General features: G+C 44.7%; 4 protein-coding genes across 7 annotated transcripts in view; 3 read left to right on the forward strand and 1 right to left on the reverse strand.

The window, feature by feature from the left end:
- si:dkeyp-27e10.3 (UPF0606 protein KIAA1549) overlaps positions 1-10,143 on the forward strand; it is a 14,514-nt gene extending 4,371 nt beyond the window's left edge. The window contains exons 3-21 of the mRNA XM_047338570.1: positions 1-453; positions 539-621; positions 847-1,146; positions 1,251-1,437; positions 1,693-1,752; positions 1,873-2,021; positions 2,825-3,002; positions 3,094-3,278; positions 3,358-3,563; positions 3,729-3,856; positions 3,958-3,972; positions 4,565-4,770; positions 4,839-5,074; positions 5,286-5,421; positions 5,704-5,997; positions 6,084-6,136; positions 6,213-6,340; positions 6,448-6,602; positions 6,927-10,143. The exon at positions 1-453 is cut by the window's left edge and continues 795 nt beyond it. Coding sequence (XP_047194526.1) covers positions 1-453; positions 539-621; positions 847-1,146; positions 1,251-1,437; positions 1,693-1,752; positions 1,873-2,021; positions 2,825-3,002; positions 3,094-3,278; positions 3,358-3,563; positions 3,729-3,856; positions 3,958-3,972; positions 4,565-4,770; positions 4,839-5,074; positions 5,286-5,421; positions 5,704-5,997; positions 6,084-6,136; positions 6,213-6,340; positions 6,448-6,602; positions 6,927-7,148 — 3,374 coding nt within the window. The 3' untranslated portion in view covers positions 7,149-10,143. The remainder of the gene's footprint in view (positions 454-538; positions 622-846; positions 1,147-1,250; positions 1,438-1,692; positions 1,753-1,872; positions 2,022-2,824; positions 3,003-3,093; positions 3,279-3,357; positions 3,564-3,728; positions 3,857-3,957; positions 3,973-4,564; positions 4,771-4,838; positions 5,075-5,285; positions 5,422-5,703; positions 5,998-6,083; positions 6,137-6,212; positions 6,341-6,447; positions 6,603-6,926) is intronic.
- Positions 10,144-10,963: 820 nt separating this feature from the next.
- On the forward strand, positions 10,964-17,718 carry dennd6b (DENN/MADD domain containing 6B). 2 transcript variants are annotated; one of them, XM_035147847.2, is made up of 20 exons: positions 10,967-11,210; positions 11,832-11,870; positions 11,954-11,996; positions 12,325-12,434; positions 12,593-12,673; positions 12,842-12,947; positions 13,033-13,112; positions 13,350-13,412; positions 13,485-13,540; positions 13,624-13,746; positions 13,873-13,968; positions 14,394-14,488; positions 14,635-14,700; positions 15,041-15,105; positions 15,183-15,272; positions 16,437-16,490; positions 16,567-16,676; positions 16,760-16,862; positions 16,966-17,040; positions 17,187-17,718. In XM_035147847.2, the coding sequence occupies exons 1-20, from the start codon at positions 11,082-11,084 to the stop codon at positions 17,316-17,318; spliced, it is 1,716 nt and encodes a 571-aa protein (XP_035003738.1). In that variant the 5' UTR covers positions 10,967-11,081; the 3' UTR covers positions 17,319-17,718. The 2 variants fall into 2 exon arrangements, with proteins under 2 accessions (XP_035003739.1, XP_035003738.1); XM_035147848.2 differs by lacking the exon at positions 13,350-13,412 and having other exon boundaries at positions 10,964-11,210.
- Positions 17,719-18,291: 573 nt separating this feature from the next.
- On the reverse strand, positions 18,292-22,284 carry gcc1 (GRIP and coiled-coil domain containing 1). 3 transcript variants are annotated; one of them, XM_035147845.2, is made up of 4 exons: positions 21,914-22,284; positions 20,867-21,259; positions 19,968-20,618; positions 18,292-19,845 (listed from the first exon to the last, which is right to left on the reverse strand). In XM_035147845.2, the coding sequence occupies exons 2-4, from the start codon at positions 21,230-21,232 to the stop codon at positions 18,583-18,585; spliced, it is 2,280 nt and encodes a 759-aa protein (XP_035003736.2). In that variant the 5' UTR covers positions 21,233-21,259; positions 21,914-22,284; the 3' UTR covers positions 18,292-18,582. The 3 variants fall into 3 exon arrangements, with proteins under 3 accessions (XP_035003736.2, XP_035003734.2, XP_035003735.2); XM_035147843.2 differs by having other exon boundaries at positions 20,867-21,299; XM_035147844.2 differs by having other exon boundaries at positions 20,867-21,299; positions 21,904-22,284.
- A 145-nt stretch (positions 22,285-22,429) lies between these two features.
- Positions 22,430-26,120, forward strand: LOC118101830 (ADP-ribosylation factor 4). Its single transcript, XM_035147849.1, has 6 exons — positions 22,430-22,646; positions 22,904-22,984; positions 24,408-24,517; positions 24,832-24,903; positions 25,069-25,194; positions 25,627-26,120. The coding sequence occupies exons 1-6, from the start codon at positions 22,580-22,582 to the stop codon at positions 25,711-25,713; spliced, it is 543 nt and encodes a 180-aa protein (XP_035003740.1). The 5' UTR covers positions 22,430-22,579; the 3' UTR covers positions 25,714-26,120.
- The last annotated feature ends 453 nt before the right edge of the window (positions 26,121-26,573 follow it).

A 26,573-nucleotide genomic window follows, 5' to 3' on the forward strand; every position in this document is an offset into this window, starting at 1 on the left:
GACAGGGCCCCAATAGTCCTCAGCCGGGGCCAACCCCCCCCCTTAATCTCTCACCGACACTCACAGGTGAGAAGAAACCACCTGTTCTGCCGATGTCCCCCAAAACACCCTCTACCCCTTTCCCTCCAAAACCTACAGACCGCATTCAGGGTCAATACCCTCCCCGCCCCCCCTCTAACACCACCAGCCGGGTGCCTCCCCCTCCCCCGCTGGGTCCGCCCACCCGCCCCGAAAGGCCGGAGCGCCTGCCGGTGGTCACAGAGACGCCGGTGAAGGATCCACCTACCAAGTCCACCAAGGCGAGCACCACCTCCATCACCACCACCACTCAGAACACTGCCATCAGCCTGACCAGAGCGCCCCCTGTCACCACACCGAGGGTGGCCCAGCCGCTGCCCACCAGACAGTACCTGTGCAATGTTACGAAACCAGAGATGTACTTGGTCAGAGTAGGTAAGAGCGGCTCAGGTGACGTGACATGAACTTAATTACGTTTGTGTGACGACCAGCTGACGTGTTTTGTGATTGTGTGGTGCAGTCAGCTCCAGAGGGTCATCGGCTGGTTTCAGTCAGGTCCGAGATCTTCTGAGGAGAGAGTTCAACCGCTCAGTGGAGCTGCAGGTAAATACACCTGAACACGTCACACAGCTGTTCACCTGATCATCAACAGGTGTCATGGCTAAGCATCTCAAAGATCATTGGTTCTTTTAAAGGTGAGAGACAGGTGAGAGATCATGTGATCGTCAAAAAGGTTTGACTGTTCTCACCTGGCAGATCTGCAGCTGCTGCACCTTACTAATGTCACATGATAGACAGCTGTCCATCTCCTCTCCGTTTCCTCCTCAGTTCCTGAGAACGCCGTCCAGCTTCGCCTTTCGTGTCGTATCTGGACCGTTGATCTTCACTGCCATGGCCGTCATCAATGCCCTGCGCCAACCGCCACGCTCCTTTGGCCCCGTTCCCACCGTGTCACCGCTCTACACCGTACCTGACCTCAGGTATCAGATCCACTCTGTGCTGCAGTTTGTCCCCACCCACGTCGACGTCCGATTCTGTAACTTCAGTGAACGTGTGGAGAGAGGGCTGATGATGGCGTACACTGAGACACGTAGACGGTCACATGAGGCGGGAACCGTCACTGTACAGGTGAGTTGCCTGCTGAGTGCGCTCTGGCTGTGAATGATGCCTCATCACTGTCACATGATCTAAAACTACATGTGTTCTCTCTCGTTGTTTTTTTTCTCGTCCAGCTGTTGAACGTCACCATGAGCGTGTCCCGGCTTTCAGTCGAGCAGACGGTTCCCGTCGATGTCACATTTGCAGTGCGTGATGGATGGGGCTACCTTCTGGGGTCAGAGGTCAGCGAACACCTGAGGAAGCTCAGCCTGGTTGAGTTCAGCTTCTTCGTCGGATTTCCTGCTCTGCAGATCGCAGAACGTACGACACGTTTACAGTTCGTTTATAAACACACACTGTGTTTGTCGAAGCTGCGTTAAACATTGACCTACCAAGAATACCTACCTGCCTATGTAACATTCAGTAGATGAGACTCGTTAAACAACTTTTAACAACAGTTTTACACATGTAACGTGTGTATACATGTCGCAGTTATGTATATATGTCTGTGGTTATGTGCACATGTTAATTGCAGGTTTGAACATACCATAAACGTGTTAAATGTCATTTCCTTAGCGTTTCACTACCTTGAGCTGAACACGTCTCATCACCTGCGCTTCACCTGGGTCCGAACAGGTGAGGTCCCAACTGAGCTCTTTGTTCTCTGTTGTAACCTCCTTTTGTGTTTGTGCTTCTGTGTTGTTTAGTATTTGTGTAGTGATTAGCCGACACTGTGTGTGTGTGTGTGTGTTTCAGTGCTACTGGGCGTTCAGGAGCAGCAGGTGACGGAGAGAAGTTTTAAAGCTCGTCTGGAGCGACGTCTGGCTCAGCTGCTGGAGGAGGGACTGCAGGAGTCCAGCAGGAGGCGGAGGAGAGCCACAGCTGTGGGCAACAACAGTCTGCAGGTGACACCGCAAACATACACACTTCTTTATCTTACATAAACATCTTACATGTAGGGGTGTGCGATATTTATCATCTACGATAATATCTTAATTGTTGTTTTAACGATGTGCGAGCTCACGTTATCGAGAAAATGATGATCCATGAGCCACACATTCACGCTCTGCATGTCAGTTTATTTGGCTGATCAGATGGAGCCTGCTGCTCTAGATGATAAATGAAAGACATTCAGATCCTTGAAAGGTTTTTCCGTCAGTGAATCATTGTGGGAAGAAGAGAATAAGAAGAAAATAGAGAAAACAGAGAATTTGAAAAAAGAGATTTGACGGAGAGAAGCGGCTCCTCCGACTAAATTCTCCTGGTTTGACGCAGTCAGCGCACAGCGCGAATGATGGAGACACAGAGGAGCAGTAAATTACTGACAGAGCCGCTAAAGACTGTAAAAAAAATAATTCACGCTCCAAACGTGTGAAAGACCCAAATTAACACGAAGTGGACTTAGTGGAGCTGCGCTCGGCTCCCTGGTGCTGGCGCTGCGGACGGATGTGCACCTTCTCCCAGCTGAGGAACCGTCTGTGGTCTCTGCGTCCAAAGCCAGGGACAGTTTATGTTTATTCATAGCAAGTCATATCGTCATTGCGATATTAAACAACGTTATCGCATATCGCATGTTTCCAAATATCGCACACCCCTAGATACATGTACATGAAACTTAGGGTTCTTGAAGTATCTAATAAATGGATGTTTAGTACCGTTTAGAACCAGCAGGGTGTTGTGATTCTTTGACTCACCTGTTCTGTTTCAGGTGGTGCGTGTGGCGAGGCTGTCAGGCTCAGAGCGCCCCCTGGAGGTCATGTATTTTGTGGAGGGTCAGAACGGTGAGCGAATCCCTGCGGAGAAAACTGCCGCCACCTTGAACCGCCTCGACCTTCAGAGGGCCGCCATCGTCCTCGGACACCGAGTTCAAAGACCTCTGGCCCAACGTGAGTCTCACCTGTCTCTCCCTCACCTGTCTGTCTCTCACCTGTCTCTCTCTCTCTCACCTGTCTCTCTCTCTCACCTGTCTGTCTCCAGCAATGGAGAGGGTCTCTGTCCCTCCAGCGGAGACTCAGAGCAGCAGTATCTTGCTGATCGTGGGCGTGGTTGTCCCCGTGCTGCTCGCTGTTTTCATCATCATCATCCTCTACTGGAAACTGTGCGGCTCAGAGAAACTCGAGTTCCAACCGGACGCCATCAACACCATCCAGCAGAGGCAGAAGGTCAGAGGTCAAAGGGAAGTCGTCGGCTCTTTGTTTGCATGTGCATTTTAACTGACCAATTAGGTGTGTCCTCTCTCAGCTTCAGGCTCCGAGTGTCAAAGGCTTTGACTTCGCCAAACTCCACCTGGGTCAACACAGTAAAGACGACATCATGGTGATCCAGGAGCCCGGGCCACTGCCCGCCCCTGTCAAAGAGGCTACGCCCCCCGATGGCGGAGACCTCAACACCCCCAAATCTAAAGGATCGTCCACTAAGGCCGGACGGTCGGGCCGCCGCAGGGGAAGGTGAGACACGTTCTTTCTTCCACACTTGTGAGGACTTACATTGACCAACACTGGTAAATGTGATGCTACTACATTAACGTAAACGTGATGAACGTGATGCTACAATAACGTAAACATAACGTGACTCTCACCACCCTCATATGACAGTAACATCTCTTCTGTCAGACTCAGCCCGTCAGACGGGGACTCGTTAGGCAGCGACCAATCCAGTGGCAGAGAGTCAGCAGAGGAGAGCACCCGACCTGTGGCCATGCCCAGTGAGGGGAAACTGCACAGGAAGACGCCCAAAAATGGTCAGAGACACGGTGACATCATCATCATCATCAACATTTAATTTCTATATAAATATTTGATGTTAACTTCTGTTTTTTCTTTTCATGTCTCTGCACTGAAGGACGAAGCAAGATCGGCACGTTCCTTTATTTTCATCATCATCATCACCATCATCATAACCATCATCATCTTCATCATCACCATCATCTTCCTCATCCTCATCCTCATCCTCATCCTCATCATCATCATCATCACCATCATCATCTTCATCATCATCTTTATCACTATCATCATCATCATCATCATCTTCTTCGTCATCATCATCATCATCATCATCATCTTCTTCGTCATCATCATCATCATCATCATGATCATCATCATCATCATCATCATCTTCTTCGTCATCATCATCATCATCCTCTACCTCATCCTCTACCTCATCCTCATCATCATCATCATCATCTTCTTCGTCATCATGATCATCATCATCATCATGATCATCATCATCATCATGATCATCATCTTCTTCGTCATCATCCTCATCATCATCATGATCATCATCATCATCATCATCATCATCTTCATCATCATCATCATCATCATCTTCTTCGTCATCATCATCATCATCTTCTTCGTCATCATCATCATCTTCTTCGTCATCATCATCATCTTCAGTCACTGATTTGATCCAGAATCTGCTTTGATGTAAAGTTCTCTTCCTCCAGCAGTTCCTTCAGGCAGCGGTCCAGACGAGCCTCTGTCCTCATCCTCCATCTTTGACCACGTAGACCGTCTTTCTCGAGGCTCGTCTGACGGCACGCGGCGACAGGCCAACAAGGTGCAGCTGATCGCCATGCAGCCTCGACCGAGTCTGCAGCCGGCGCATGCCCCGCCCCATCCAAGCCCAACGCTTACGGAGAAGGTCAACACAGAGGTGAGACACCTTGCCTGTTTACCATGTTTTACACCTGCATGACGTCACCCTCCTCTGTGCTCCTGCAGGTGGCGCTGAGACACAAGTCAGAGATCGAACATCACAGGAACAAACTCCGGCAGCGCGCTAAGAGGCGGGGTCAGTGTGACTTTCCCTCCATGGACGACATAATGGATGCCTTCGGAGACGGGCCGGTGCAGAGCGAGGTTGCACAGCGACTCTACAGCTCCGCCCACGACCACATGGATTGTATTCTGCAGGCCGACACCCCCTCACCCCCGACCCCCACCGACTCCAGGAAGAGGTCAGAGTTCACCTGAGAGACATTGAGTCAGGGGAGACTCTACAGTTAACTGAAATCATGTGATCTCCACATACATTAACGTGTTTGACAACGTATAATATATATCAAACATCACAAACAGATGCTGAAAGGTTGTAAAGGAACCATTTGAACAAAAGTTACAGTTAGAATTAAAAATCACACATATTCTAATTGTGTGGTGTCCATCCAGGGGGAGGCGCTCTCCTCGGGGTCGCCGTGCTCAACCAGGACCTGGAAGTCTTCCTGATACCGACAGAGATCGCCTTCTTACCGATCAGAGCGCCACCTACAGGAAGTACCCGGGACTCAACAACGTGGCCTACATGGTGAGACAAAGAACGATAACTGGTGACAGATTTAAATGTGTGTTTAACTATCACCAGCACAGCTCTGGTCATGTGGTTGTCCTCATGAAGTTCGTAGGTGGGATTTAGTCTGAGTTCCTCTTTATTTCTCATTTTAATGAATCAAACTTAGTCTGATCCAATAATAATGTATTAAATGTGAATGACAGGGGGCCTGAAGTTGATCCTTGTGGAACACCTTTATTAATGATTGATCATACTGAACATCTTTATTTTCTCAATATTCTGCCTCCTCTCTCACAGTCGGACCCTGACCTGCCCCCAGATCATGGCAGTCCGTCTCCTACAGACGAGGTGTTTGACCCGGCCCCAGCTCCACCCCCCTACATGCCCCCACAGCCATCCATTGAGGAGGCCCGGCAACAGATGCACTCTCTTCTGGATGACGCCTTTGCTCTGGTTTCACCGTCCTCGCAGGGCAGCGCCGGGGTGAGCGGGATAAGCCCTGCCCTGCCCAGCCCCTCCCCTCAGGTCCGTCCCCCGGGCAGACAGTGGGGTTCCTACCCAGCAGCCCCCTCTCACAGCCCCTTCTCTGCAGTGAGTTTGTCGACTTGCAGCTGAGGACCAAAACTTGTCATGAATCAGAGTTCAGTTTTCATTGTGTTCTTCTCCTCTTCCTGCAGAGATACGTAGAGTTAGGAATGTCTCCTACGTCGGTCCAGGGCCTCCTGCAGGGGTCAGTGTCACATAAAACCAGGTCAAGGTCTAAAGGTTGGACGTGAACTGGTACTGATACTCTGTGTTTTATTCAGGCAGGGCCTGAGCTCAGGAGGGTATGTTTCCACTGGAGATCAGCTGCAGGAGTCAGTTTACTCCAACAGGGGGCAATATGAGGACCCCCCCTCCTCCTCCAGACCACGGCCTGTTGGGGGCAGCACAGGTAAAGTCAATCTGAGGATGCATGTCCAAGATTCACTCTAAATTTCGCTTCCTGTCAGTCTTTTATGTTGTATTTGTTGACTTTATCTACGGAATATTTTCCTCCAGGAGCACAGCTCCACCACCTGACGCAGGTGGGTTTGTCCAGTCAGATCGGTGCTTACCCTGGGGTAGGTCGCAGCATGTCTGGCCCCACCGGCTCAAGCTGGACCCAGCAGCATTCAGACCAGGAACTATCAAGACCAGGAGACAGCAGAGAGAGCGTGAGTCTGATGAGATTCAAAATCAAACAAAACTGGACCAAACAAACAAATATCAGTGTAGTAATGAGTCCAGACCAGTTAAAGAAAGTTTAGACAGTCTAGACCAGTTCTCTTTAGATCTTACCAGTACTTGTTTATACTTGTGAAAATGTCCCAGTTGACTTTGTCCAAATCAAACTCACTTGTAAATCGTTTGCATTGGAGAGTAATGCACATCTTTGAGTCTTGTGTTGGTCTCATTTTGTTTCCATGTCCTGTCTGTGACTGACAAAGTGCAGCAAAGTGTTGTGAATACATTTTCACCATCTCTTAATTTTCCCGCAGGTGCTGTCGTTTCCTGAGTTCTCCTCTTCCTCTGTTTTCCAGATGCCCAGCTCCTCATTGCGTGACCCATCGGCACCACCTCTCCTCCTGACCTCACCAACTCCAGAATATCCACCAGAGGACGCCTCGCCCTCCGCCCACACCTCTGCCTCGCTTATCAAGGCTATCAGAGAGGAGCTGCGTCGCCTGGCCCAGAAGCAGGTGGTGACCAGTTACCCTTAGACCTATGTGGACTGGTTTGGATCAGGACTCTGCTGGTCCCAATAGTTATTGTTTTGAACCACCAGAGCGTGAATGGACTGGATTCGAAATTTTAAACTAATGATCCACACTTTTGACTCTCTTGAGCAGATTTGCGTCTCAGTAGCTAAACCTAAATTAACTCCGGACCATGATCCACGTCTCCTGTTTCCTGACTGAAAGACCTCTGGTACTTAACAGGGTTCTGTCTGTCTGTCTGTTGGTCATTCTTCAACTCTGTGTTTCATCAGGAGTTTGACTCATTACATTCCTACTGAAGTGCTTCCTGGACTGGATTGTCCCATATAGAGTCTTAGACCTGATCATACTTTCTGAATTTGTGGAGGGGGTTGTCACTCTTGACCTTTTGGTGCTGATCATCCCTCATGGAGGTCTGGAGTACATTGTACCTTCTGGATGGATGGCATAGCTGAACCACCTTAGGCTGTCCTGATCACCTACAGTGGAAGATCTCTATTTACCATCTGCAGTGGTTTGTCCCATCTGATCCTATGGAGTGGATTGTTCATTCTGGAGTTCTAGAGTGGAAATTCATTCCTGAACTCTTTGTGTTAATGGTTCATCCTAATCTTCTCATGTGAATTATTCATTTTTAACTTCTGGAACAGATTGTCCATCCAAGATTTCAGATTTGGACAGTCCCGTCCAGCGGATTGTTTCTTCTAGAGTTGTTGAGTTGAAATTATTTCTTGAACTCCTGCAGCTGATTGCATTGGATAGTCCTACCTGAAGAGCTAGAGTTGATGGTCCATCCTAACCTTCTCATGTGGATCATTCCCTCTGAACTTCTGGAACAGATTGTCCCTCTAAGATTGGGAAAATCCCTTCTGACCCTCTGGAGTGGATGGTCCTTCCTTGACTTCTGGATCTGGACCATCGCTTCTGGAGTTTTGAAGTGGATTATCCCTCTGGACGTTCTGTGGTGCTAACCATCAGCCTCATACCATCTTCTCATTAACCACTTATTGCCTTCCACACTTCCATCAGCCATGGGAATCAGGTCTCTTTTCATAAAGCATATTGATGAGGTCTTTGCACTGTCGACAGCAGGAGGTGGAGTAAAGTAAGTACAACATAGGGGCAAAAAACAGGAAAAGTATGTATAAATATCTATGAAAATGAATACAAATATATGTAAAGAGATAGAATCCAAATGAGCACAATTTAATGTCAGAGTTATTATTGGAGTATTGAGATGTTACATATTTTCTATTGCCTATATATGAAAGTAAACTTAAATCTTTTATTTTAATGACAAAAGACCAAACTACTGTTCTATGGTTGTAGTCCTACGTATTTGAGCTTGCTGTAGATTTTGAGCCGTCTTTTGTTTCTCTTTGGAGACGTTGCTTGGCGTAGCTGCTAGTGCACGTGTTCATGTATAGGTGGCAATGAAAAAAATTGCGTGATTGCGTTGCTTTATGGAGTTTTTACGTCGCTGATTTGTTGCATCCATCTTTGGGCTGAGCGCTGAGTCTGTTGGGCATCAGGTGGATTCATGTAGAGGAGCAGAGACGGGAACGGCCAGGAACTGAAGCTACAGCAGTGTCCCCTGGAGGCTGTAATATGTATAACACACAAACTAACTTTCTTACCACCAACTGAGTGTCATCAGTGCACCAGTGATGGGAGATTCCTTCAAAACTTATTTTTACCTGATTGCAGGTAAACAAATATGATCAGCATTTAACAGCTGCCTCATTAGTGCCCCTTGAGGCTGTTATGTTCACTACACACCAGAAGAATAAACAATTAAAAAGATAAATCTTTACCATCATTTTAGTAGGTTGGGGTAAAAACTTATAAGTAAGGTTTGTAAAGGTTGAATATTATTTTGAAATCCAGTCGATCGTGTGGTTCCCGTCTCTCCTGGTTGGATGGTTCCTGTTTATTATCGCTTTAAAACTGGTTGAGGGGGTTTATTAGTCTTTGCTCTTCTTCAGCATGTTCGACTCAGTTTGAAGCTTTAGCTACTCGTGATGTTCCAGTCAATGTTAGCATGCTGCTAAAAGATGTTAAAAACAAAGATAATAGAAGTTAAGAGGTGTTCCATGTTCAGAGTGAGCGAAGAGTGATTTACGTCACAGTGCCATAAAAACATCTTTCATCTCAACACAAGAAAAAAATCCATCATATAAAACATTGTTTTTTCAACATTTTAAAAAGATATTTTGGAATCTGAATGAAGACAATTAAAATAAACATATAAATGAAAGTGAATTTGATGTTGAATAGAAAATAATATTAAGAAAAGATTTTATGTGTGATTTTTCTGCTGAACCTACTCACATCCTTCATGGACCAGAAACGAACCACTTGGACTCTGATTCAACCTAGCGCCTTGGACTTGGCCACGCCCACTGGATCACACGGTGCTAACTTAACGAGTTGAGGTGAAACTCTCGCACAAAACACGAACACGGACACAAAAACCTGCAGTTTGTCTTCTCACGTCAAAACAGGCTCCATAAATGGAATGTTTCAGTGTTTTTTAGAGTTTCAGTTTTTCTCGATCTGAGACGAATATGTGGAAGTTTATTTATGACAAAACGACTGATTCTGACCAGAATCACTGAGACTCTGGTTCGTACAACAACACGGCCACAAAGATTTATATCCCACAGCAAAGGGCCGTGAGTCATGTGATGCTCATTTACAGCGAGCAGTTGCTCTTGTTCTGTCATGAATGAACAACAACATTCCTGCTGCTCCTCTGGACACCAACACGCACCTGGGCCCAGGTCCGGCTGGGATCCAGGTACCCTGGTTAAAGCTGCTTTTTGTAGACGGAGCCTGCAGGGGGAGCTGTTTTCCTGTCATATAAAATCAGTGAGGGGGACTCACCTGTTGAGCAGCAGTCAGGTGAGCTCACAGCGGATCTGTGTCAAATGACCTGTTCTAAACTCTGTGGATTCAAATCAGTTTAACAAACATTAAAGACAAAAATTCAGGTTCAGATGCTTTGTGTTGATTTTTCACTCTGAGAGAAAATCACAGTCAAGAATGTAAAGCTAATGATTCATGATCATCTCTGTCCACTGGGGGGCAGCGTTGCTCCCAAAAACACAATACAAAAACAAATGGTAGAGTTTGGATGAAAACTACAAATGAAAATTGGTAAAGATAAAACAGATTTAGGGAAGTTTAATAATTTGATATTTAATTGATATCGCGTTGTTTGTTATAAAGTATCAGTTTCAATGTTTGAAACCAGATTTTTTTTTAATTAAAAAAATAAAACATTTGTTATAATTGTAGAGAAGCTGCAGTGACAGAAAAACTAAGTTATTATTTCAAGAAAAACTGCGTTTATATAAAAAGAAATGATCATATTTAAAGAATGAAATCTTTTGAGGAGATTTTGAGAATAATATAGAGAAATATATTATTCTCAAAATCTCCTCCAAAGACATTAGAAACATTAAATAATACACACATGAAATAGCAGAACAGACAGATACTCTGACAGAGGTTATATAGCTTCACACAATCATATATAAATGATGTATATGTATATATATATATCATATATATCAAAGCAAAACGCTATTCAAACTGTTTTATACATATCATTTATCCCTCGTGTTTAAAAAAGAGAACTTCGTGTTTTCTTTTTGTCCTTTTTCACAAATATGTACAAGTTTATTTTAAAAAATCTAAAAAGCATGCATTGCGTTAGGACCAGAATGCATTGCGTTACAACCAGCGTGCATTGCGTTATAACCAGCATGCATTGCGTTAGTACCAGCATGCAGCGTTGCACAGGGATCATATGACCGGTGCAGGTCACGTGGCTCTGTGTTGTTGTAGCTGAAGTGCCTGAGTTGTCCACCAGGGGACTGTGGCTCGAGGACTGACGCGGAGCTCAGAGCTCGGACCGGGTCCTGATGGAAGATGAACCCGCCTCACGGAGCCGGTTCTCCGCGTCATGACGGCGGGAGGAGCCGCTGGTCCCGTTTCTCCTGTTGGCTGGAATGTGTGTGTGTCGTTACCTTCGACCTGGAGCTCGGACAGGCTGTGGAGGTTAGCTTAGCATCGTTAGCTTAGCATCGTTAGCATCATGTAATTCATATGATTATAACTAATAATAACTAAAACACTAATGATTCGACTTGTTTCATCACATCTCATCTGTTTATGTGAACATTTATAAAATTTATATGAATAACAAATTATCGTCACATTAAAATGTGAATCAAAGTTTTTATTTAATAAAGAAACAAAGATTCAATTCAACAGTAGCATACATGTAACATACATGTAATATACGTGTCTGTATGAATATACATGTAACATGTAATTTTAATGGAACAAAGATGTAATATACATGTAACATATGTGTCTGTATGAATATACATGTAACATACATGTAATATACGTGTCTGTATGAATATACATGTAACATATGTAATTTTAATGGAACAAAGATTCAATATACATGTAACATACGTGTCTGTATGAAGATACATGTAACATGTGACACGTTCCAGCTCAATGAAAATTAACTGAGCAGAAATTTGACTGAGGTTTGGTCTGTGGTTAAAACAGTAGAACATTGATGATGTCATCAGTGATGCAGTGTGACTGTCACCACACTTTGTAAAACAGAAAACTGACGTCATGGTTTTGTTTGTGTTTTTTAAGCTGATGTTTCCTCCAGATGTGAAACTCACTGAGAAGGAGGTGAAGTTTTGTATCTTTCTTTCGTCATCTCTGATCATCACTCCATCATGTTATTGATCCTGTTTCTTGTGATTTCTTGTCAGAAAACCAGTATCTGCTACTTGTCCTTCCCCGACTCGTACTCAGGTGAAAACTCACTTACTAATCACCATTTTGTTGTGGTGTCTGAATGTTGAGAAATCTTTTTTTATACCCTATGATATACAACGCATTGTGAAAAGTAGGGTACTGATGGTCACTATACACGAACAGCCCGACCTCATGTCGTATAAATGTAAATATGAACAGAGCATCACAAACAAGTTTATTTCTACATTTAAAGATTAAAGATGGCGAAGAGAAAATGTCTGAAAGTGTTTTTTTCAGTGTTTAGTTTCTCTCTATATAAGTTATTATTATAAGTAATGTTAGTAAATAATTTTAGACATAGTTCACATGAGCTTTTATTTCCCAGGATGCCTCGGGGACACTCAGTTCAGCTTCAGGCTGCGTCAGTCGGTGGGTCGCATATCTTCACGGTTCAAAGACGACGTTTACAACCAAGATGCTCCTGTCACACTGCAGGTGACTGATTGACTGACTGACTGACTGACTGACTGACTGACTGATTGATTGACTGACTGACTGATTGATTGACTGACTGACTGACTGACTGATCGATTGATTGATTGACTGACTGACTGACTGACTGATCGATTGATTGATTTCTCTTGTTTATTCAGAGAGAAGCGTCCCATTTCTTTGGTTACGTCTATTTCAGACAAGTGAAGGATGTTTCAGTGAAGAGAGGATACTTCCAGAAGGTGAGGATCAGTCTTTCACCAGATATTAGCCAGTGACCAGGTGCTAGTCTGTGACCAGGTGAAGCGAAAGGTTCCAATAAACCAGATCAGGCTTTTCACAATAAAAGCTTCTTCACATCTGTTCAGTTTGGTTGACAGCTCTGAATCACGTGACCATCTGTGTTACAGTCTCTCGTGCTCGTGTCCAGGTTACCGTACACTCACCTGTTCCACTCGCTGCTACAGATCATCGCACCTGAGTTTTTTGAGAAGCTGGAGCCGTGTCTCGAAGCAGGTGATGTCATGATTACATCATAACCTGTAACCATTTAGAGCAGAGCGCTGAAACGTCACCTGACCTCTTTTACTCGCCCTCACAGTTTGTAATGAGATCGACCAATGGCCTTCGCCCACACCTGGACTGACTCTCAACCTGCCTGTGATGGGCGTGGCCTTACAGGTTAGTCGAGGGGGCGTGGCATTACATTTGACTAACGGTTAAACACAGAGTTGTCTTTACTCGCCATGGCAACAGCAGGTGAGGCTCATTGATATTGTAGTGTTTGACTCCAGAGTGTGAGACTGAAACTGGCCTCCAGGTGGCAGCATGAAACCAGCTGAGTACTTTGTTCAGGTCGTCATGTGACTCATCAGCTACCGTGACATAATGTTAGTTTGTTACTGTTTGATCTTCCAGGTGAGGATTCCTTCAAAAACAGACAAACCAGGAGGAAGTCCAGTCAGACACATGACGACAGAGGTCAGAGGTCAAACTGTTTGTCCTTCATTCTGTTTTGAATAAAGTTTCATACTCAAATTTGTATTTCCTCAGAACGTCCTGCCGGCTCCGACTCTGCTGCCAACCCTCCACGAACTGGACCTTTTCAAGTCAGAGCTCAATTCTTTTTGTTCTTCGTCATTTGACGAGTTTTAGTCTTGTGACTCTAATGTGACCTCTGACCTCTGAGCAGGAGCTTCCAGTCGCTGCTGATCCACCTGCAGATGCTCTGGGAGCTCACCTTACTCGGAGAACCGCTGGTTGTCATGGCGCCATCTCCCAACGTCTCCTCGGAGACCGTGCTGGCTCTCGTCAGGTATCTGAATGTCCAATCAGAATCACTTTTGTATCTTTGTGACATCAGAGGTTTAACAAGCTGCTGGCAGCGAATCAGAGAGCAGTGTTTGTGTTGTTGCCGTGGTGACTGTGTGTGTCTCCTCAGCTCCATCAGTCCTCTGAAGTTCTGCTGCGACTTTCGACCTTATTTCACGATTCATGACAGTGAATTCAGAGAATACACGACGAGGACGCAGGCGCCGTGAGTCACTGACTGTGTGTGTGTGTGTGTGTGTGTGTGTCCTGACCTGTGTGTGTGTGCGTGTGTGTGTGTGTTTTAGACCTTACCTGTGTGTGTGTCTTTGTGACCTCAACTGTGTGTGTGTGTGTGTGTCCTGACTTGTGTGTGTGTGCGTGTGTGTGTTTGTGTGTGTGTTTTAGACCTTACCTGTGTGTGTGTCTTTGTGACCTCAACTGTGTGTGTGTGTGTCCTGACCTGTGTGTGTGTGTGTCCTGACCTGTGTGTGTGTGTGTGTGTGTGTGTGTGTTTTAGACCTTACCTGTGTGTGTGTCTTTGTGACCTCAACTGTGTGTGTGTGTGTGTGTGTGTGTGTTTAAGACCTTACCCGTGTGTGTGTCTTTGTGACCTCAACTGTGTGTGTGTGTGTGTGTGTGTGTGTGTGTCAGACCTAACGTTCTTCTTGGAGTAACGAACCCGTTCTTCATCAAGACGTTTCAGTCGTGGCCTCACATCATCAGACTGGGAGACGTCACGACGACAGGTATTTATCCTCTTTTATTTCTTCCTCTTCATCATCACTTCTTTTATCATCACTGTGTTGCCATGGTGACAGCTCAGTTACAGTAAATGGTTGGTTAATCCAGGATGTGAACTGATTGTTAAAGTTAAAGATCTGATTTCTTCCAGGTGATTTACCCAAACAGGTGAAGGTGAAGAAATTATCTAAGTTAAAGATACTCGACACAAAACCAGGTAACAAGTGTGAGTGGACTTGTACAGAGGTCTTAGTGAGGACCGTTTTGAGCCTGTAACCTACAAAGTGAGGACATTTTGTCTGGTCCTCACTTTCTGACCCTAACCTGGGTTGAGGGTTTGAGGGTTAAGACTAGATTTTAGGGTTGGAATTATGTTTAGGGTTAGAATCAGGGTTAGTCATTAAGTTGGGATGGTTAAGGTTAAGGGAATGTATTATGTCATTGAGTGTCCTCACTAAGATAGTTGTACATAGATGTGTGTGCCTGTGTGTTCATAGTATTTGTGTGTTTGTGTGTGCGTGTGTGTGTTCACAGTATTTGTGTGTTTATGTGTGCAGGGATCTACACATCGTACAAGACATTTCTTCACAAAGACAAAATTCTGATTAAACGACTGTTGAAGGTAAAATGAACATGAGTTACATGACATCATGCATCACTTGACATGAATGTTTAACGTGTGTCCATCTGCGTGTTCAGGGGATTCAGAGGAAGAGGCCGTCAGAGGTGCAGAGCGCCATCTTGAGGAGACACCTGTTAGAACTCACTCAGAGCTTCATCATCCCTCTGGTGAGAAATGTGATGTCACAATGTTTTGTTGTCAGCTTGACCAATCATTGGACACACAAAGATGAACTGATTAGAATATGAAGGTCAAAGTTAACAGGACACTTCAGTTTTCTCACTGTTTAGAAATAAATGTCTGTCAGATAAATAAGTAATAAGTAAGTAATAAAAGTTGTTTTCATCTTTAAAAAGGTTTATTTCAATATTAGACTCATGAACAACTCCTTTTCTAGATGTTTGTCTGATTGTGCTGCAGCTAAATTTAAGGAAATAATTCCAGTTACATTTAACTCAGTATCATCCGTCGATACTGAGGAGATCTTTAAACTTCCACTGAGATTGACCCTCTTGTCGATAGCTCTGTAAACTCATTACGATTAACATTAGACTCCATAGCGCCTCTAAAAAAGAAACGTGTAAAACATAGTAAATTAGCTCCCTGGTATAATTCCAAGACACATGAATTAAAACAAGCGTCAAGAAAACTAGAAAGGAAGTGGAGCTCCAGCAACCGTGTTGAAAATCAACTAGACTGGAAGAATAGTGTTAAAGTTTATAAGAAGGCTCCACAAAGCAAGAACTTTCAGTCGGGGTTTAGAGCCAATCACAGCACGGAGACAGCCTTGGTTAAAGTCACTAATGAGCTTCTAGTAGCTCCAGATGTTTGTGTCTGTCCTCGTCCTGTTAGATCTCAGTGCAGCATTCAACACTATTGACCATCACATTTTATTACAGAGACTAGAACAGTTCATTAGCATTAAAGGAACCGCCCTAAACTGGTTTAAATCATATTTATCAGATCGATTCAAATTCATGCAAATTAATGATGAGTCATCTGTGCACGCCAAAGTTAACCACGGTGTTCCACAGGGCTCTGTGCTCGGCCCAATTTTATTCTCATTATATATGCTTCCACTAGGAAACATTATCAGGACACACAATTTTCACTGCTCTGCGGATGACAGCCAGTTATACTTGTCAATAAAACCACTTGTTGAGGGTTAAGAACAGAGGATGTTGCTCCTTGTTAAGATCTATGAGACAAACTGTGATTTATTGAATATGAGACAAATAAAATGTGATGATTGATTGAAAAATCGAAACATCCAATCACAGAGCAGGAACTCTACTCCTGTCATCACAATAACCCTGAGTTTTGTCTTTCAGGAGCGATACATGGCGAGTCTGATGCCTCTGCAGAGATCTGTGACACCCTGGAAGGTAAACAGGAAGTGGATCATAATTGATGATGTTATCAGTCAGGAGATGTCGCCTGACGTTTGTCGTGACGTTTCAGACGCCTCCTCTGATTCGACCGTTCAGTCAGGACGAGTTCATGTCGACTCTGGATCACACCGGACCTCAGCTGACCTCGCTGCTCAAAGGTGATTGGACAGGACTGTACAGGTGAGTCGCTCAGGTGTCGCTGGCTCGGCTTCCTGTTCCTGTGGTAGGGTGTGAAAACTGAAATCATCTTCTTGACTCAACAGGAAGTTTTTCAGGTCTCCGAACTTTGACGGTTGGTATCGCCACCGCCACAAAGAGATGAGTCAGAAACTGGAGAGTCTCCACCTGGAGATCATCTGTGACGCTGTGAGTTATGACATCACACATTAGGTTATGACATCACATGTTAGTTTATGACATCACACGTTTGTCAGCTGTTGAACTTCTGGACTCTGGCGTTGGTCTCCAGGACCTGATCGGTTGGACCAAAGACAAATCTGAGGTTGAGATCGTCGACCTGATTCTGAAGCTCAGGGAGAAACTGGTGAGTAAATCAGGGTCAATGCAAAACCACAGGAGACCACATGAGACCACATGAGACCACATGAGACGACAGGAGACCAGATGACTTCTGATTTAGACTTGGTCAAAGTTGAGGTAATGGACAAGAAGTGTGTTTGTATTTTTCAGAATAAAGCTCAAAGGCAGCAACTGCAGCTGAAGGACGGAGTTTTAGAAAAACTGGACTCTTTTGTAAACTCGATCATCAGGACACTTCCTGAAGACCTGCACACAGTCCTGAGACCTCATGAGACCATCTGAGACCTCATGAGACCAACTAAGTCTGCCTGAGACCAAATGTTTAAACATCAGACCACCTGAGACCGCATTAGACATCAGCGCACACTACACAGAGGACACACTACACAGAGGACACACTACACTGAGGACACACTACACTGAGGACACACTACACTGTGGACAAACTACACTGAGGACACACTGCACTGTGGACAAACTACACTGAGGACACACTACACTGTGGACACATTACACTGAGGACACTACTCTGAGGACACATTACACTGAGGACACACTACTCTGAGGACACACTACACTGAGGACACACTACACTGGACACACTACATTGAAACACTGAATGTTCTTTATGTTCTCTGGTTGTGTTTCTGATGTTTCCACATTAAAAATGAATCAGAACATTTTTAAAGTTGTGATAAAAAAGTTTATATTTTATGAGATTTTTCGTGGTATGACAACTTTTAAGCTATTGAGACTTTTTGCACTAAATAAAACATTATTCTCAGAAAGATTTAACAGTAAACATGTTGACTGTCCAACATGTGATAGGTTTATTTAAAATACTTTTATTTTCAAACATGAGTTTATTTGTGAAACTTACCGGCTGAACCTCTTGCTGCTCCGTCATTACAACGTTCATGTAACTTATCAGACCTGTTTCGATAAAAATCTAATGAAAAACTAAATTATGTCAGTTCACGTGTGTTCTGACGACGACTTCATTTGAACGTGAAAAATCACCTCACACTGATCACATGACTCAGGTCAGCAACATGTTCTATTTCTCCGGACATCAGAAAACTGAAAATGTAAAACCTGATATCTCATGATACACGTGTGTTGACCTTCAGTCGAGATCACATGACACAACAGCTCCTGCTGGAGGTGGCTATTTAAATCTATACAAAAACACCTTACAACAAAATCACAGTTGAAGAAAACATTTGAGTTTAAGAACAAAATAAAACAGAATTTGTGAAGGAGGAAAAATATTTTAATTTCACCAAGAGAATCAAAAATATACAAATCAATGATTTTTAAGAGCAGAGATATGTATCAGTGATGTCATCATACATGTTCTAATACTCATGTATGTTCAGTTCGACAGCAGAATTTAAAGCAAACTTTGAATCATCCAGGAAGTGAAAAATCTGTGGCATCAAACGAGGGTCAAAAAGATTCTGAGTATAAACTGTTGGGAGCTTTCCCTTCGTCACAGAGAAAAAAAATTACAAGCAGATGATTGATTATTTCTTCTTCAGGTGTTTTATTTTCTCTTGTTGGTCCACCACGTTACCCCCTGCAGCCTGAGGACGTGGTGTTTTTCCTGCGGGCTGAAGTGCAGGATGGTCAAGATGGCGGTGAGTGTCTGATGCCTCCCGCTGGCATCCTGCAGCGTCAGGAACTTGTAGACGACGTTCTTCAGGTACTCCATGTTGGCGCCCTCTCTGCCCTGGTCTCGGATCAGCTTGTCGACATGTCCTCGCAGTTCCGTCACCTCCTCGTCATGTCGTTCTCCATTAGCGATGAGCCTGGCCTGCAGCTGGTGGATGTCCTCCTCCAGTCGGTGTTTTTGCCGTCGCAGGCCACCAACCTCCACATCTTTCCTGGCCAGCTGTTCAGCATACAGCAGCAGCGTGGGCTCAGCTGGCGCAACTCGCTGCAAGGCTTGGCCGGTGATTTCACCCTCGGACTCAGGCTCTTGCCTATCATCGTTTACCTCGAAGGAGTCATTGCTGCGGCCGAGGGCAGCAGCAGCCCTCAGCCTCTCAAGCTCCTTGTCCTTCTCGTCCAGCAGCGCCATGGTCCTCTCCCTCTGCTTGTGCAACTCTGCCTCCAGTCGCAGCAGCTCATCCCGATGCACCACCACTGCCCGCTCCACTTCCTGTTTGTGGCTCTGCTGCAGTGCTGCTGCCGCCTGCTGCCGCTCCGCCAGCTCGCGGCAGTGTTGGGCTTTGGCCTCGTCGCTCTGTATCCTCAGGTTGATGTACTTCTCCTTTAGCTCTGACAGCTGGTCCCGGACCTCCTCCAGCTCTTTGGCCTGGCAGCCATCTTTGGTGTTTTTGTTCTTCAGCACCACCTGTGCTCGCAGCTTGTAGCGCTCAAACTCGTCCTTCAGCTGCCGCAGCTCCAGCTGGTAAACAAGCATTGACGCTCTGTCGCTGCCCGGCTCTTCCTCAGTTTGTGTCAGGTCCAGGATGTTCTGGTTCGGGTTCCTCTGAGCCGCCAACAGCAGCAACTTCTTGACCTTTTCCAGCTTCTCCTTCAGCGCATTGACGTCCAGCTGTGACTCGTCCACACCGAGGTCAGAGGTCGACCTGCTGGAAGCGGCGATGGCCAGTGTTTTGTTCTCAGTGTCCAGCTGCAGGATCCGGTCTCGGAGTCTCTGAGCAGCCTGCTGGTCACGCTGCCTCACCTTTTCACAGGAGCCGAGCAGCTCAGAAAGCTCAGAGACTCGCTGCTCCAGACCTGCGACCCTGACCTCTGCAGCCTGAGCACGCTCACGAGCACGCTCCTCAGCCTCGCAAGCCTGAAAATACAGAGACAGTGTTGAGACACTCTGAGGACCAAAATCTGATGAGACCAAAACCAATCTGAATGGTACCTTCCTGGTGTCAGTCTGAATCAGGTTTTGGTTCAGGTCAGACTTACCTTCCTGGTCTCTATATGGATCTGCTTCTGGAAGTGTTTTTTCAGTTCTGTCAGTTCCTGCTGCAGCTTGTCGACTCTGGGATCTGGTTTCTTCTGGTCTGCCTCTGCGACTTGAAGCCTCCTCTTCAGCTCATCTCTTTCCTCCCTCACCTGGTTCAGGTGAGCCTCGGACTCCGCCCCCCGGTTTACGGCCTGTGTTGTCACGAGAAGGGCACCGTTGGCGTCCTGTAGGTGGAGCTCTGCGTCCTGTCGAAGGTCTCGTTCCTGCTGCAGGATCCTCTGCAGCTCTCGCAGCTGCTGGACGTGGTCGCCGTGCTCCTGCTCCCGCTCGTGCTGCTGAGTGATGATACGAGCACGACTTTCGGCCAGCTGCTGGTGAAGGGCACGACGCTCCGCCTCCTGCTGCGTTGTCACAACGACCAGGTGCTCCTGCAGCTCGTCCACCTCCTGCTTCAGCTGACGTTTGTCGGCCTGGAAACTTGCCTCCATCCGAGACTTCTCCTGTGTCACTGTGGCGAGAGCGCTGGTGAGCGTGCTCAGTTGGCTCTTCAGCTGGGCCACTCGTCGGTCCGCCTCTACGCTTGGGAGGGGCGTGGTCTGTTGCAGAGTCTCTCCTGCTACATTGCTGGTATCAAGCTCTGCTCTCAGCGACTGTAGGAAGAAATGTGAAAGAGCTGATTGATCACGTTTTGCACCACTCCTATTACTCCCGGCTTACAGCCGCCATACTCCTGCCTTACTCCCAACTTACTCCCAACTTACTCACACTTTACACCCGCCTTACTCCCGCCTTACTCCCAATTTACTCACACCTTACACCCGCCTTACTCACACCTTAAGTTCAAACATAAAGTGGGATGCAGCTTCTTTAGAAAGTCTTTCAAAACATTCAAACGTACTGTTGAGTTGAGTTTTCCGCCCATGTCTCCCTGGTCTTCTTCAGACTGGTCACCTCTGATGTCAGTGGGCATGTCCAAAGACACCGCTGTGTCCATGCTGTCCTCGCTGTGCAACGAGCAGCCATCGTCAGCAAGGTCTGGGCGGACGATGATGGCGTCCTGATTCTGCTCCTGGTCCTGGGTCATGGTCAGGACCTTCAGACTTGCCTCTAGAGCCTCCTTCTCCTTCAGCAGACTCTTGTAGGCCTGGACCACGTCCTTGAAGCGGCTCTGGTACTGGACCAGCTGCTTCTTCTGGGACTCGATGGTGTCCAGCAGCTCCTTCCTGCCAGGACCGCCCCCGAAACTCATTCCAAACTTCTCCATGGTCGTCTCCCGGGCCACCAGTCAGACCTGTTCCACCATCAGGACCACAACTGGTTCATGGTGAAAACTGAAGAGAGCACAGTCCATCCCATAATATCATCATTAAAACAACATAAACTGAAATCATTCATAGAATCAGTTGTTGATATTCATAATCATATATTTATTTGGCAGCTTTAATAAAATATTAACTTTTCAATACAATTTTAATAATCAATATAACATCAATATTTAATATGTGGAGCTGGTGTTTTTCTCCCTGGGTCGTTTCTGCAGGTTGGAAGCCTGAAAGTCAAAACTCAGGGGAAAATCAACAGAAACCTCTGAAGTTTCAGATTCTGATCAGTTGATAATTAATCATTTACACAACCAGAGCTCCAGCGAGTCATCGATTCATCGATTCATCGATCAGTTGCTTGACAGGAAGGTAAATAATAAAAGTATTTTGTTTTTCAAATGAAACATCTTATTAACAGAACTTTTACTTCAATAAATAAATCGACCAATAATGAGGCCGCAGACATATTGATTGATAGATTTCAGATGTTGATAAAGTGAATAAAAAAGCTTCAGTTACTGTTTGATTATGTTTTTATCAACATTCAGATTTAATTAAATTGTAATAATGAATTTAATGTTTCCTGTTCGTCATCAAATCAACACGAACTTTCCGGTTCTCACCTGAAGAAACGTTCCGTCAGAAAAACGAGTCAAAGAATCGTCTGTCAATAAAGAAAACACGGAGACAAGCCGCCGCCATGTTGGACTGAACCGGATGTGAAGGAGCAGGAGGAGGCGGGGAGTCACGGATGCGTTCACTGGCATCAGGGATTTTAAAACCCACCTGTTTGATCTGATGTTATCTTGATACCCGCTACAGAAATAATAAAGTAAAACAAACGAATCTCAATATGATTCAAATTAATTATGTTAGTGTTTTCAGTGGGGGATTATAAAGATTTGATTTTAAGGATTTTAGAGATTGATTTGTTTAACAACGAACTTTAAGTGAAAAATGAAAAACCTTTTTAAATAATTAAACCTGGGAAGTGGATTGAGTGAATGTTGTTGAATCGAAGTTTTCTTCTGTTTTTCAATCTACACATTTTCCAGTGACCGTGAACACATCCACAATATTTGTAAATCAATAAAGTTTTTTCAAAGCCGTGACGTCATTTCTTCCGCGTTGGCCTGGACGTGGCACCGAGGAGGAGCTGCGCGCGCCCCGGTTCTTCTCCGCCTGCTCCCGGTCTGCTCCCCGGCTGCTCCCCGGCTCCTCAGCAGCTGTTCCCGGACTGACTGACCGGCCGCCCTCCGCCCGCCGCTCGCCCGGGACTCTCCAGTAAAATGGGCCTGACCATCTCGTCCCTGTTCGCCCGGTTCTTCGGGAAGAAGCAGATGAGGATCCTGATGGGTGAGAGAGGCTAAGCTAACTAGCTCTGATGCTATCCGGCGGAAACCCGCTTCCATTAGTTTATGTTTTTATGACAAATGTGATTCTCATATTTAATTTGGTTTCCGGTTCTAAAGTCTTGACAGAGCCTGAGCTGAACCACAGGGTTAAACAGAAGCTAACTGTTAGCTCCAGAGGCTAACGGACTGTTTGATTAACTCACCCTCAGAGGACGGAGTGGGGCGGTGATTAAACATGTGATGTTTGTTTTGTTTCAGTTGGTTTAGACGCAGCTGGAAAAACTACGATTCTGTACAAACTGAAGCTCGGAGAGATCGTCACCACCATCCCAACTATCGGTAAGTCAGCAGAACCAGCTGTTAGATCCTCTGAAAGAAACAGCTGATCGATCACACTGCTCCAAATATTGATTATTGACTAATTGATAGTGTTGTAGCTGCTGATCAAACACATCAGTTATTGCGTAATTTCTTTGGACTGTAGATGATTGACGATGATTGATTGATCTGTGATCAGTTCATATATAAATGAATTATGAAACTTATTTATGATCCCAGAACCCGAGGGAAGTAGCAGCCCACACACAGTCTCTGTCTCTCTCTGTCTCTGTCTCACGCACGCACACACACACACACACACCACACACACACACACACACACACACACACACACACAGTGTGATCGGGCACATGTGTAAACTCAGTCTGGGTAAAAACAACCGACTTTGTAAACTTAGTAAATGTATGTGGAGCTGGAGGAGCTGGCGTTGCTCCGTTTGGTTTGACGCAGTCAGCGCACAGCGCGAACGATGGAGACACAGAGGAGCAGGAAATTACTGACAGAGCCGCTAAAAACTGTAAAAAAAAAAAAAGGAGCCGTCTGTGGTCTCTGCATCCAAAGCCAAAGTTTGTTTATTCATCGCAAGTCATTGCGATATTAAACAACGTTATCGCATGTTTTCCTAATATGGCACACCCCTAGTATCGGGTGTCCTTGTACTCTTCTGTATTTTCCTGCCACATGTTCTCCCTCCTCTCTCCAGCTGAGCTGCGTTCACGTTACACGTTAACAACAAACACTGATCAGAACTGAAGTTTACATCAAGTCTTCAATGTAAACAATCAGATGGAGTAGGACTCGTCTCCACGGTAACCATGAAAACGAAATAATCAATAACAAACCAACAATTGTAAAAAAAAAACCAAATGGGTGATGTTGGTCTGCATTTTGTCAAAATATTATTGTCATAGCAACAACACCTTCACCTACAACATGGATGCTTGTGCTAATCCTCTGAACCGACGCCCCCTGCTGGTGGATATGATTCTTTAAATCTAGGATGAAAATTAAAACATTTAAAACATTAGTTGTTTTTGCAGCAGAAAGCCAACAGTGCTGATGACGTCATAGCGTGGATGATGACGTTATCACGCTGTGTCCTGGGTTAGGGTTAGTTCTGTCACATGCTGTGAAATACGCATTGCTAACACAAGGTGGCGCCAGAGTAATTTATTGTTTCTAAATTAAGAATCTTCAGGATCAAAATGTGAGTTTGTTGATGAAAAAACATTTTATCATTTTTTTTTTCAAATGTTTTAACATACCTTCAGTACTTTATCCTTTTATTCTGGTTTATTGACAAACATGAGCTTTTAGTTTAGGTTATACAAATTTATACATAGAACCAACTAACCCCCTAACCCTAACCCGAACTAAGCAGAACCTCAGACTAAAGCTCATCAAACGCTGCGTCTGTTCCAGGTTTTAACGTGGAGACGGTCGAGTATAAGAACATCTGTTTCACGGTCTGGGACGTCGGTGGTCAGGACAAGATCCGACCTCTGTGGAGACACTACTTCCAGAACACACAGGTACTGAACCTGAATGTAAACCAGAACTAACCTCTTTTCCACCGAGGCAGTTGGTTCGGTCTGGAGCCGGAACCTGATCTTGAACATGTCTTGAGAAGTTTGCAGGGACCTGACGACGTCCGAACCAGCGCCAGGTTCACCTTGGTTTAAGAACCAGAACCCTCCTGCCACAGTTTTCAAGATTCAAGACTTTATTGTCATGTGCACAACAATTACATTAGTTACCACATGTTTTAACACTGATTGTAAGACTGAACCTGATGAGAACGTAGAACAGCGTGATTGTGTGTAACCGTGACCTCTGACCTCTGCAGGGTCTGATTTTCGTGGTGGACAGTAACGACAGAGAGCGAGTACCAGAGTCGGCAGAGGAACTCAACAAGATGGTGAGAAAACATCTACAGATTATTCATCTGTGTCTGATCATTATTTACTCATCTGTTGATCAGGAATCAATTCATCACATCAGATTAACGTTTTCCTCTGCATGTAAAATGATCATCAGTCACATGATCCATGACGTCACCAGTCACATGACTCTCTCTCTTTAGATCCAGGAGGACGAGTTGAAGGACGCCGTTCTTCTGGTGTTTGCGAACAAACAGGATCTTCCAAATGCGATGAGTGTCACTGAACTGACTGACAAACTGGGTCTGAACAACCTCCGCAGCCGAACCGTAAGAACCAATCTTCAATACGTTGTTCCTAATCTGACCGTGGCTTTTTGTGATCGTTGAAAACGTGCTGGATTATTATTGTGTTTTACGACGATGATGCTCAAGATGTGAATTTTAACCCTTCATTTTAATTTGATGTGTCAGCGTCTGATTTTTGTCAGTATGTCATGATCTCATGACACAGGTTGTCAACATGATGACATCACAATTACGTCATTTGTCAAATATTACAACTTGTTTTTTAATTAAAGTTGAAAAGATAAGATTCTGATAAAAAGATTCAAGACAAAAAATATATATTTTTTTATCTTAAAGAAGTTTAAATGATGTAACCGATTTTTAAAAAATATTAATATTTCCTTCCTTTCACAATAAGAGCCTGGTATTAATATGAGGTGTATCTAACAGCTGTTTGGTCTGTTGTCTCGTCAGTGGCACATTCAGGCGACCTGCGCCACGCAAGGGACGGGTCTGTACGAGGGTCTGGACTGGTTGTCCAATGAGCTGTCAAAACGCTAAACCACCTAACGGGAAACAGGAAGTGACATGTACAAACGGAGGACGAGCGTTTCACAGACTGTTTTTGTTTTTTAAATTATAAATGTGTCGTCTGTAAGAGGAAGTGATGTCATGGACTCTGAGCTCACCTTCATTTCCCATCATGCTCTACTCTTCTGTTCTTCCTGCAGATGTTTGTTCGATCTGTCTTTCTTTTAATCCGCATGTTTTAACTCAATCATGTGACTGAATGGGAGGGGCGGGGCTAACGACAGGTGACAGTTACCTCTGTGGGCGGGGCTACCAGCAGGTGACGGTGACCTGTCGTGTGATGACTCATTCCACAGAGCCGACCCTGAACGCCTCATCATTCCTAATTAATGTGAAGAAGAAATGGAGATGATGCAATAAAGTTTTTTTTTTCTTCACTTGTTACCAGATTTGTTTTTATCTTAATAATTAAGAAAATGTCATTGAATAATTTTTATCATTTATCAAAAATCAGTTTTAACAATAATTTTTTCTTTGTAACAATTTGTAAAAAATCTTTATTAAGACAAAAGTATGTTTTAGGTTTTTTAAGGTTTGAATGGAATGAAGCTGATATTTGTGTTGAAGTCTAATGACGTAAAATATATTAAGTTTAATGAGGTTTTATGATTAGTTATAAAGTAACATTAAAGTTATAATAAAATAAAGTTACAATATTGTTTTTATCAGATGTTTTTACAATAAAGAAAGTTAATAATTGATAGTGTGAAAACTATTTTATTAAAATGATTAATCAGGAAACTTGCATTTTAACAAAGAAAATGTTTAAGTGCGATTTTATTTCAACACTATAAGTAAAGTAACCTACGATGGGAAAAAACTGGAGTAAA

The sequence above is a fragment of the Hippoglossus stenolepis genome, chromosome 22 (genome assembly GCF_022539355.2).
Source record: "Hippoglossus stenolepis isolate QCI-W04-F060 chromosome 22, HSTE1.2, whole genome shotgun sequence".
In the NCBI taxonomy this organism is placed as follows: Eukaryota; Metazoa; Chordata; class Actinopteri; order Pleuronectiformes; family Pleuronectidae; genus Hippoglossus; species Hippoglossus stenolepis.